Consider the following 11236-nt stretch of genomic DNA (forward strand, 5'->3'; position numbering starts at 1 on the left):
TTTTCACCAAATGTTTTAGTTTTATTGAACATCATCATTATCATCAACACCACAAAAAAATATGTCGCGCTGCTTCGATCAACAAAACAGCAAAAATTAGAAAAAAAGCCGAAATCAAAAGATTAGCATAGGACCAATTTCCACTGCCGAACGGGCTTCAGGCGCAGAGTCGCTATCATTTACCTATACGTGGATGAAGTAGGAACTTGAGAAAGATATGAGGGTAAAAAAATCTACTAAAATAGGTATTCTAGCTGAGTTCAGTTACAAAACTCAGGCCTTAGTGTTTTTTTTTTATTTTTTCTAAATCGCTTATTATGTAGATCCATCTTTTTAACCCTGTACTCCAGCGAATGTTCCATAGGATGGCAGGGCGACCTGGCTGTTAGGCTGGCGGATTTGCACTGCACCGATACCGGGCCCAGGCACAACCTGCCTCTGAGGGGCGGCTGGCCCATATTGGATGGCAGCTTGTTCGCCTGTAATCGCTGACGAATTGATGATAACATCGGCGGGATTTTTCGACTCAGTACCCAGCTCGTTGGTCGTCACCTCGGCACGATATCCATTCTCATCGGCAACGTACGTCACAGTTCGCGTACGGCCATCCGCCAGCGTCATCGTGTAGGAACCCTCAATGCGGCCACTACCATCGCCGCTCTGCGTTGCCGAATGCGTCCCTTCGATATCTTCCGACGAATAAGCGTATTGAAACGGCGTCGGGGGGTACTGTTGATTGGCGATATAGGTACCAGAGTTGTCACCAACATTGGTTGCGCGCACTCGAGCCAGCTGGGACAGTGCGGTTCCACACATACACGAAACCACCACGGCGATGATTATAGACTGAAGTAAAGGTTAGGGTTGTAGGAAATATGCCGGAGAATATTGTATGAATATGAACTGAAGGTATATACTCAAAAAATGTGCCGTACTTGTTATCCATATACAATATATAGCGAGCGAGTTAAAGTTGATTCAACGTATCAAATCTCGTCTAGGAGTGTTGTTAAATAAATACCTGTGTCAAATATCAAGATGTCTCACAAAACTAAGTTAAACGACTTTCGGTGGAGTGATTCTTGATAGTTGTAGGAATATTAGTGGTAAATAAAGTAGAATAAACAGCCCTTTATAATAGACTCCACAGTTGAAGGAAGCACAGATTAGCGAGCACTATTAAACACCTTAGAACAATGAGACTGTATTCACCTTCATGTTTGTAGGATCCTGCTGCCTTGTTATGTGTTTCAAGATGACGCCGACTCGCTTATATAGGAATGGCGCGATCACCGCAGTAAGCAGGTGAAGCCGCATGCCTGTTGCCCTGTTACCAAGCAGTTCCTCTGATCGCCGGATAATGTGAATCGCTTGACATAAATATATCAGGGAGGGGGCGGTAATATGAACAGCTAACGTTGAGTTATGCCTGTTTGTTGTTGTCGTCATCGCCTTCTTCTTGGTCTTCTTCTCAATGGGGATTTAATACGTCGGAACCTTTCAGATAGGTGACTCGCTTAGAATATTAATCAGATGAGGACACCAGTAATCAGCTTTTACTGGGAAGAGCACGTCGTCAAAGCATTTGTTGCAGTACAGAAGACATCCGGCACAAGGATACTGCCCTACGGGATCTTTTATTCCTAACATGTCGACTGACTGTTAAACTAAGCAGCTCTTTGTTGTTCAATACATGCACTATATATTTCTGCATTCTGTATAAACGTATATAAATATTTGATATACAGTTGCTGATGCTGTTGCGACAAATTCTCCCGTATGCATAAAGGTGATAAATGCCCCTTGTTCGTTTTCTGCAGAGTCAGATTTTAACCACAAAATGGGGTCCATATTGGTACGGCCGCCTTTCAAGGTTGCCATATCTTCTACCAATCGGCGCCAAAAAAGCCGACTGCTGGTGGAATATTTGCTTTTGTTTAAGGTTTTCTCTGCTTCTTTTTTGGGGACACATATCTGTAAGATTATATAATTACACAAACTTATTTACTGCTATGTTAGAAAAGTTGAGCATATTTATTCGCCATTGACTGAAAATATAAGTAGGTTATATATTAATAACGAAGTGGTTTCAGTTTTCAGAAATAAACAGGCACAAGAAACGTGGCTGCAAAAGGCTCACATGTGCCTCCATCAACGCAGAGGGTCAAGTAGGTCAAACTTTCCGCTCTTTAGGTAGTTGTGTATGCATCAGGTCGCCTCAATTTTTACCATACCCTACAGACTACAGGAGTCATGAGACGGTGCAAGACAAATGAGAAACCGTTTCGAAATTGTAATCTGATTAAACTGTTTGATTGGAAGAGAAACAAGGGAAGGTGGGCCCAGGTGAATAAATCGTCTTTTATAATCCCGCACGTGATTCAACTCTTTATTTCCCTCGAATCCTTTTTCAATCCCAAAATTAAAAGAAATACATTACCTACTTGTTTTCTGAATATGAAAAAATGCGAGCAAACAATGAACAATTTAAACTTGCTAATTGGCATTAATGCGATTTGAGAAAATTGTTTGGTGTATAACAATATGCTTATGTTTGTTTTTATTTAGGACACTGTCATTTCAAAAGGACCTCCGTTTCCCGGCAGTTTTCCGGCAGCTGTGCTACCATTTCTATTTACAGGGATAAGTTACAAATAAAAATGTCTTGTATCGCCTGGTCGTGCATCTATTTCATCAATTGCACCGGTCGGTTCCTGTAGCACACCGGCTGACGATAATGTATTTCTATCGAAAGGAGCCCGTTTTGCTATACAAAGTATTTATGTATTGTGTCGTATAGCTGGCTTTAACCGTGATCCTTCCTTGACGTTCGATCCCGCTCTCTGTGTGTCATCAATATGAGCCGCTGTGACTGGTCTATATATTTCGATCAGCTTGGGGGAAGATACCACCCCCCTGTTGACGGCACCATTGATTAAACCATCTGTATCATCATTCCTCCATCGACTGTGTTGCTTACTTTGTACCCAAGAAGAAACTGTCGCAGATGCAGAAGAACGACAAGAACCTCCAGATAACCCGAAATGGCAAATCCTATCCGTTAAGTATTATTACTACTAAAGCTGTTAACGGTGGCACTAGTCACCGTATCGCAACGTGGAATATACATTCAAATCTGTAAACGACTGCCCCCTATGCGGCACATTTTTTTTTAACCACAATGATAATAATAACAGATAACTGGTGGGTGCACACGTTGGTAACACGTCAGCATTGAGAAGCGTTCTAATTTTAATTTGTTATTAACGTCAAATAATTACCCGTAGTTTAGTAACGAAAGACGTGAAATTGATTTTAACTATTAATGTACCCTCTGCCAAGAGCCCCACGGCGGCATTGATGAAACTGTATGGCTGAAACAGAAACCTGGATACGAAATCCAGAAAAATTATATACAGGAAAATAGAGACGAAAATAATGTAGAAAATTGAAGAGGATTTGATTAAAAGTCTAAGTCGGTAGAATTAAATTTTAATTTATGAAAAAGTTGTGTTGATTCAAAAATTCGGATTCTAAAAACCAATAACACTGCGTACGTAAAGCCTTCATCGCATTTTTTTGGGGTTCGAATCTAAATTAATGTCCTGACTTTTTCATCCGGTAGTGCCGTTAAACAGTTGCTTTAGACAACTCACTCCCAGGCCGAAACAAAGTACCTTTACATCCGGTTCCAAACCAAGACCGCTTTACATATTTTTAAGTTAGAAAAACACACAGGCGTAATTGTATATTCTGGTACGAAAAGTTAAGTTTTATGCTTAGATACCCAGTGATAAAGAACACACATTCATAAGTCTAGTTATTGCAGTGAGTACAAACAGTTAGAAATTGGTACGTTTACCATATCTAAACTAATCTAACATATTTAAGTCAGTTTTGCTTGATGGAGGCTTACAGCTACACTGCATAGCTTTAAGTTACTTGTAGAAGTTACATAAAATAAGAGCACACCGTTGGAGAAGGTATAGCAACTAGAGAAATGTTTTAAGGCTAACAGAGATAGTTTCAAAAGACAAGTTCTTCACAGCGCGGTCAGGTTAAATTTATGGGATGACTACAACAAGGTCCTGGCTGCATTGTGTAATAGCGAGTGACCCAAGTGATAGTTCCGTTCTAATGTAATTTCTAAAAGAGGGTTAAGGTTTTTCGAAAATCTAAGGAAAGTGTACTGCTTCCAATTAATTATCAATTAAATACTGGAGGTAGCAGCAAATAACGGCCAATTTATACCACTTAAAGATCCATCTAGCACTGTTTTTCGAAGTAATTGATCTGATTTAATTTGATTTATAGTATTAAATCTATAGTATTACATTATACATAAGTGTTAATTTACGATAATGTTTCTTTTTCAACTATATCGCTCACGATTCACGATAGCTTACATGATCTTTAAACATTGGTAATAACGACGCTAGATTACGATACGTTCGTTTTGGTGTTTACTATATAAAGCGTAAATTGAAGAAAAAAGCCCGATACAAATTCTGCGTCTCGATAGTTATCAGTCTGTTATGATTATATAATAACACCATAACAACTACAATATTCATATCGACAACAGGGTCGAGCTCGAGCTAACTAGATCTTGATTAGATTCACATTTCTTTAGAACAACACTGTAGACCTCACTGACCGAGGTAGCTATTATTTTACATAAAAACGTGTTCCAATAAAGGAATAATAAAGAACTGCATTTTTTAAAGCAGTAAGGTTCAGTTTACATTCGTAAAATTGGGTTGTATTTAGGGCATTGAAAATATAAGTAATTTTTATTAGACTAAATTTCGTAAATACTTACAATGGCTCGTTAACTATTGACGGCGATTATCTAAACTTCATCAGAGAGGATTTAACAGACAAAGATATCGTTTATTGCTGAAAACTGACGATTAATGGTTAGTGTTTTTATTTAAAGGTGAAATCTGTCGAAGGTTATCGGAGAAATATCAGCTTTTTTATTGTTGCAATTATTTGCAGAACAAAAACAGAGGCTCATGGTCTCACAGGAAGTGACTATACCTTAGGATTTTAAACGAAAGAACAAACTGCCGTAATCATAGAAGCTTTTGAGAAGAACAGAGCTGTACCTGCCTAATCAATATGGAATTTATTGAAGCACGTGCTGTGAAACTGTGACGACGACTGCGGAACTAAAGAAAAAAAGCAAAAAATTGATTTCTCATCAACTGCATATCGTAATTCACAAAAAACACGCCCGGAGCTAGCTATATGTCAAATGCTTTTGTCACGGGTTTTGATATGTAGTCACGTTCGTCGTTACAGTTCGACTACGCACACTGTTGTTTCACTGAAAGCCATTTCACTTAGTATTTTTACCAATCATTGATCGATTCTGTTAGTGCCCTTACCTCTGACAAACAAAAACTTAGCCGTTTATTTTTAGCAGGAATCAGTAGCTTTGCCTCTATAGCAGACAACCTAATAATAGCAACGGAGCCAACGATCATAAATCACTAGAAGGGTGCACTAAAACTATGGAACGAGGCGCAAGCACCGTAGACGCGTTGCTATGACTTTGACCAAAACGAAAAAAACTTAAGAAAGAGCTATATAAAAGCTATATAGAGAAGAAGTGAAAAAAAAAAGTGTGGGAACACGTAAAAGCGACATGTAGAACACGACCTAAAAAGTAATCACAGTTAATCAAGGAAGTTAAGGGTCGCGTTTATGCAAAAACTATTGATGCAAACTGGCGACAGATTGTTACCTGGGCCCCGTTCGGCCAGTGGACAAGATCACGGAAAAGAATTTTTTTTTCACCTATCAAGGAGAGGCTGAGCCTGTGTTGAAAAAACTAGCTAAAAGCGAAGTACCCGCACTGAACCTAATGTCAGTCGAATCGATGAGGATCGGTGAAAAAGATACTCTTAGATAGAACCAGAGCTATCGTGGTCCCTTCACAGACCTCATAATATACCACATAATTAATGAAAAGCTGGGAATACACGCAATTGAGAAAGCTATCGAAGCCTTTATACAAAGAAGGTAGACTGCAAAACTGGAGGAGCGCTTTCAGATGTTCAATACGAACTCCATAATGTCCAGTCCACCGAAACCACCATGAGCGTGCTTTTAAATGAAGTTGAAAAACAGAAGAGCAAAAGAAAGTGACTGAAGAAAATATACGTCATTATTAAATCCGATGAAACCAGCGCTTTCAATTTCCTGAAGAGGTCTGATGACGTGGTTCAACACAAGTCGTTGCGCCACCACCTACTGCCTAACAAGTACTGGCCGCGGAAATTTACAGAAAGCCCCTATTTACGATAAAAACATTGAAACAGCCACATGTGTGGTAAGTGACCCCTTCTTTCTTCTACTCTTCTGCCTTCAAGGTTGCTCGCAGAAAATTTAAAGTTTTCAGGCTGACGCGTAGCTAAGTTGATCGTCAGTATGATCCGAGATAAATACTGGTCCCTTATAAACGGAAAATGAACGGATACGCTGAGCAAAACGGCGAAAAAAATCAGTGAACGGAAAATGAGAGCGGCCCGGGATTTGGACGAGCTCAGCTGAAAGAGAAACAACAATTAACGCGTTTAGAATGATCGGTTCTGGTAGGAGTGGGGAAAGCACAGGACTAATATTTATTAGGAGCATCAGATCTTTACATTTTTGAGTAAACACCCAAGTGTAAGGCCTGGAATTGGTGATGAAGGCATTTCGCAGCTAACATTCTATAAAAAAAAAAATTGCTAAAAATCTTAATCCTTGTTACCAATTTTACTTACTAAAATCGTCAATAAGAAAATAAAAAACTCAATTCATTGTATATGTACCTAATAATATTTATTCTTTTAATTTATTGTTCACTTTCATTACTGTGAGATTTGTTTTTATACAGTTAGGCTTACGAAGGTATTCAACATTAGCTGTACAACAACGACCATTTCTGCTCCCTTTTATAGCTCCGCGAGGCAAAGCCCACTCAAAGTGGCCGATAAAGTAAAACATCTTGGCAACATTCCCCAGAGCTTGAATATGCTACCTTTGTGCTTGTTTCCTCAATGTATACCCATAAACGACTGGAACACCTTAGGCTAACACGGTATTGACCTAAAAAATGCATCCATATTTAGTAAATTTCCGTCGACAAGGCCAAACCAAAGTTAGACGACGCTATACTTATGTTTATGTGTGTTTGCGTGTGTGTATGTTATATGAAGCTATTCAGAATGTCTCTTATTTTTCCCCTACCCCAATGTTGTTACTACTATTATTACTACTAAATGTAGGCCATAACTATAAATAGCTTCTTTTGTATGATTCCAGATCGACAGAGGCTTACAACAACGATTATGATCACGGTAGGCTATTTGTCCGTCTCTCTCTTCCTCTCAAAAATTTTTCAAGGCTCCGACCTACTCAGGTCGCATCACTATTTGCCATACACCTTCTCGTTTTTAGCGCCACGAACTTCTACCAAGCAGCAGGGCTAAATGTGGTGTACTCTGTACGGTATACTATTTAAAACTATTTCTCAGTTCGGCTTTACTTTACAGTCACACGGTATCATTACACACGTACGCGTGACATAGAAGCTCGAACGCAGTATCTTTTCACTACTAGAAACTCTGGGAAATTTTGCCTCGAAACCACAACAATCAGCAAAAGCAACGAGCATCGTAGGCAGAAAGATGCGGACAACTTCGGGGCGACGTATGTTTTCGTGACGGCGATAATTATGACGGCCTCTCGCCATCGCCATTGGTTACCTGGCCGGACCCGGAACCTCGGGGTGGACACTTAACGCAAACGCGGTTCTTAATCAGAGCTGCACGGAGCATTAACGCCTAAGGACATGGCGAAAGGAACACTTGAATAATTGTCTTATTTAGTATCTATTAAGGAAATGAATCACTGAAATATACATCATTAAAAAAAATAATAGACCAAATAATTGTTTGAGCAAAAAATTGAGAACTCGACAAAGCAATGAAGCTGTATGCAAATCACCTAAAGGCATATATTTATCTTATTATGATGCTAAACAGTCATTAAATATTTCATACATAAATACATTTAATTATTTTTAAATTACACAATTATGCAAGAGTAAATCAAATTTTACCTTAGTTTTTTTCTCGAACTCATCACCAATCTGCAAACATTTTTCAAATGTACTTGCGCGCGGGTCTACATCTTTCGCGTAGATGACCTTATTATGCGAATCGATTCGGGCCTGAATTTGGTTATCAAGTACCAACTGCATCATCTCCTCTTCGACCTGCGAAAACAAAAATAATACGAAGAAGATAATGCACGAGTTCATTTAATTAACACTTTGACACTGATTAATTTGAATTTCATTTATAAGATTAAGGAAAATTTAAAAAAAGAATCATTATTATATTCTGTAACAAGGAATTCCATGTCTATGATCCTAGTGCTCAAGCGTTCGATGGCGAATTGTACGCCTCAACGCTTTATAGCGTCCTTACGACAAAAAGGACAAGAATGAAACAACCAGCAGACGACAAGGGACATAGTGCTCAAAAAAGCTAGGACTGTTTATAAAGCGTTACGATAAATTTGATGAACTTATTTTCATTAGTTAGTCGCTCTTTTTTCAAATCACCGACATGCTCACATTTCTAGGCGCGCATAGACGACGTTTTCCGCCTACCCTAGCGAGTAAATTACGGTTATATTATAATGTTTACCTGTTGGACCGTTGTGTTAAATGCTACAGCCATCATGTTCATGTCGGCAGTCAAATACGGTGAGAAATATTGTATCCATGCCCGATTACGGATCTGTGCGTACAGTGAGATAACATGTGGAGCAAGGTAAATATCTAGCAGAAGATTATCGCGAATTTGGTCGAGTAAGGCGAGACACTGTCCATAACGGCTCTCGTAGAAATGCTGGATTAACTCCCGCAACTGGGGATCGAGCTCGAGAAACTGCTTGAAGTTTTGTTGCTGAATTATATTTCGCGCAAGCTCGGCACGATCAAACGAGGCTAAGGCACAAAGACCAGCGTAAATGGCCACATCGCGTGCAGCCATTATCTACAAGAGGCAAAAAAACATAAATTACGTTCTAACTTAACAAGTCAAGTATGATATGAGAAAGATTTATGACTTATGACAATAGTACTGCTACGCTGATAGTAGTACTTAATATTACTATCGAAGAAAGCGAAGACAACAAAAAACATGCAGAAAATATGCTTTTTCAACTGTAGTACAATATTTTTCTAATAAAAGAAAGCAACTAAGTGCGCATATCGCTACTGCTGCATATTTAAACGTCGTACGATAACTTTCAATATATATAGGTAAACTTTGTAATTTTTTTGTGTAAAATTTTTGCAAAGGTACCGCATAGCAGAATAGTCCAACTTCTCTTCCTATCTGTAATCCTATCTAAATTGAGATGTAGTGTTATCTATATAGTATAAATATTAGGCCATCTTATTCAAAAACGTGGGTTTTTTAGCAAGCTTCGTAAGTTTTAGCACATAAACTGTGAACTGGCAAGCCCTCTTGGGCATGCAGGATAAAGATTCAAGAAAACACAATGGTTCATTTCAGGTAAATTCCGTAGTGAAAAATTTCGAGTTCAGAATTAACGAATGCTCATCAGCTTTTTTGTTGTGCCATTGCTACATTTTATCAGTGGCTAAACTATATGAAAGCTCTGCTACGAATAGATGCACCTAAAAGCGTGACACCAACGCTTTACATGAGTTTACCCACTAAGTTGAAAGCTAAAAGTTAAAGAACAAACAACGCACAACAGTAAGCAGCTAACTATCGTTTATCTGACATTTACATCTGGAAAGTCGCAATTGTAAGCGTTCGCTTGCAAAAAGTGATGAGCTGCCTTCTTATACTTTCGGGTGGCGAGATTAGCTAGGCCATTACAGCATCGCAGTTTGTTGATGACCACAGGGCTAATACAGTCACGAGCTGAGGATGCGGCATTCCCTCCAGCAGCGACCGGACCCTGACCCGTTGATGAAGTGGCTGTAATGAGCGATATTTTAGAATAGCTGACAAGAAAGCTAGCTAAACATATTATTCCCTCGAACTATTTCGGATACTCCTATAATACACTCGTAACGGTATTATAATCGCTATAGCTAGCGCTTAAGGTTCACCCCAATTCGTCGGAATGCTCATGCTCACCTTCGATGACCTCAGGCGTATTTTCTGCCTTAGCTACGTAGCATTCGACATGTTGCCAGTTTTGTAGATAGACGGAGACACGAGTAACGTTGAGGCAATAGTCGACGATGTGCTTGCCCGAAGTACAATAGTCACGTGCGCGACCAAAACAGCGCAGGGCGTTATTTAAATCGCCACAATCAAGATAGTGCTCACCAAGATCGTCCGTGCCTACCGTGACGGAACGTATAGTAAAAAGCGAATTATTGCTTATTAATCTATTGATTTTTAGAATCCACGCATTTTGCCAGCTACAGAGATATTAGTCATGTCATTTCTGTCGTTTGATTTTATTGTAAAAATCGAGCTCATCTCGTATAAGAATTAATTTTTGCCCTCTGGGGCGCAGCTTTCTTCAATTGAGTCACATGCTAAAATAATGCTATTGTGTTCTAAGTCAGAAAAATCTATGATACACCATATATCATATATTACTAATGTTATCGCAGAAGAATTACCAAATATACGTATAATACATACCTCTCCGGATGCTCTCCTTAATTGAATTGGCTTTATAGTTTTTAAGATCGGTATCGAGTTTCTCAGTTTTAAGAGCGGTTTGCTTGGTACGTGTATCAATCCATGCGTTGTCCAGCGGAGGAATCTCGTTACTCTCGGCAACGTCTGGGACTCCACCCGGACCAGCGTTTGCCATTTGCACATCACTAGGTGGGCCACGGCTTAACGCCTCCGTTAGCTTCCGGTGGATTTCCTGAAATGGTTAATTGTAAATATAATAGATACACTTTTGCTTGTTAATCTGGCTGTGAAAGAGTTTATTCGTAGCTCATAGGACTGCAGTATTATGGTTAGCATTATAGCATGAAAAGACTTTTTGTCATAATAGAATTTTCCTCAAACAACGTAAATCATCAACTGAAAGTCCTGAAATACCTTTTTCTACTATAAAATATATCGATACATCGTAGATGAATGTATTTTTTGAGTTATACTTGTATATAAAAAAAAAATAGAGATTTTTTAAATAAACGAATGAAGTCTTCAAACGTTATATT

At 38.9% G+C, this 11236-nt stretch overlaps 2 protein-coding genes across 3 annotated transcripts in view; both read right to left on the reverse strand.

Annotated features, from left to right (window-relative positions):
- LOC111264767 (uncharacterized) lies at positions 1-1357 on the reverse strand. The gene is made up of 2 exons (XM_022840899.2): positions 1213-1357; positions 1-846 (listed from the first exon to the last, which is right to left on the reverse strand). Exons 1-2 carry the CDS (start codon positions 1315-1317, stop codon positions 334-336), a joined length of 618 nt encoding a protein of 205 aa, XP_022696634.1. The 5' UTR covers positions 1318-1357; the 3' UTR covers positions 1-333.
- A 5455-nt stretch (positions 1358-6812) lies between these two features.
- Positions 6813-11236, reverse strand: part of CSN1b (COP9 signalosome subunit 1b) — an 8408-nt gene continuing 3984 nt past the window's right edge. For both annotated transcript variants that reach the window (XM_022840991.2, XM_022840984.2), the window contains exons 3-8: positions 10701-10932; positions 10182-10391; positions 9826-10019; positions 8709-9059; positions 8117-8272; positions 6813-7838 (exon numbers count right to left, since the gene is read on the reverse strand). In XM_022840991.2, coding sequence (XP_022696726.1) covers positions 7728-7838; positions 8117-8272; positions 8709-9059; positions 9826-10019; positions 10182-10391; positions 10701-10932 — 1254 coding nt within the window. In that variant the 3' untranslated portion in view covers positions 6813-7727. The remainder of the gene's footprint in view (positions 7839-8116; positions 8273-8708; positions 9060-9825; positions 10020-10181; positions 10392-10700; positions 10933-11236) is intronic.

Source organism: Varroa jacobsoni, unplaced genomic scaffold, assembly GCF_002532875.2.
Source record: "Varroa jacobsoni isolate VJ856 unplaced genomic scaffold, vjacob_1.0 scaffold_98, whole genome shotgun sequence".
Taxonomy (NCBI): Eukaryota; Metazoa; Arthropoda; class Arachnida; order Mesostigmata; family Varroidae; genus Varroa; species Varroa jacobsoni.

Coding starts and splice junctions, on each gene's coding strand:
- LOC111264767 (XM_022840899.2), bottom strand. CDS start 1,317: ATGCGGCTTCACCTGCTTACTGCGGTGATCGCGCCATTCCTATATAAG. Junction 847..1,212: donor AGGATCCTACAAACATGAAG/GTGAATACAGTC, acceptor CCTTTACTTCAG/TCTATAATCATCGCCGTGGT.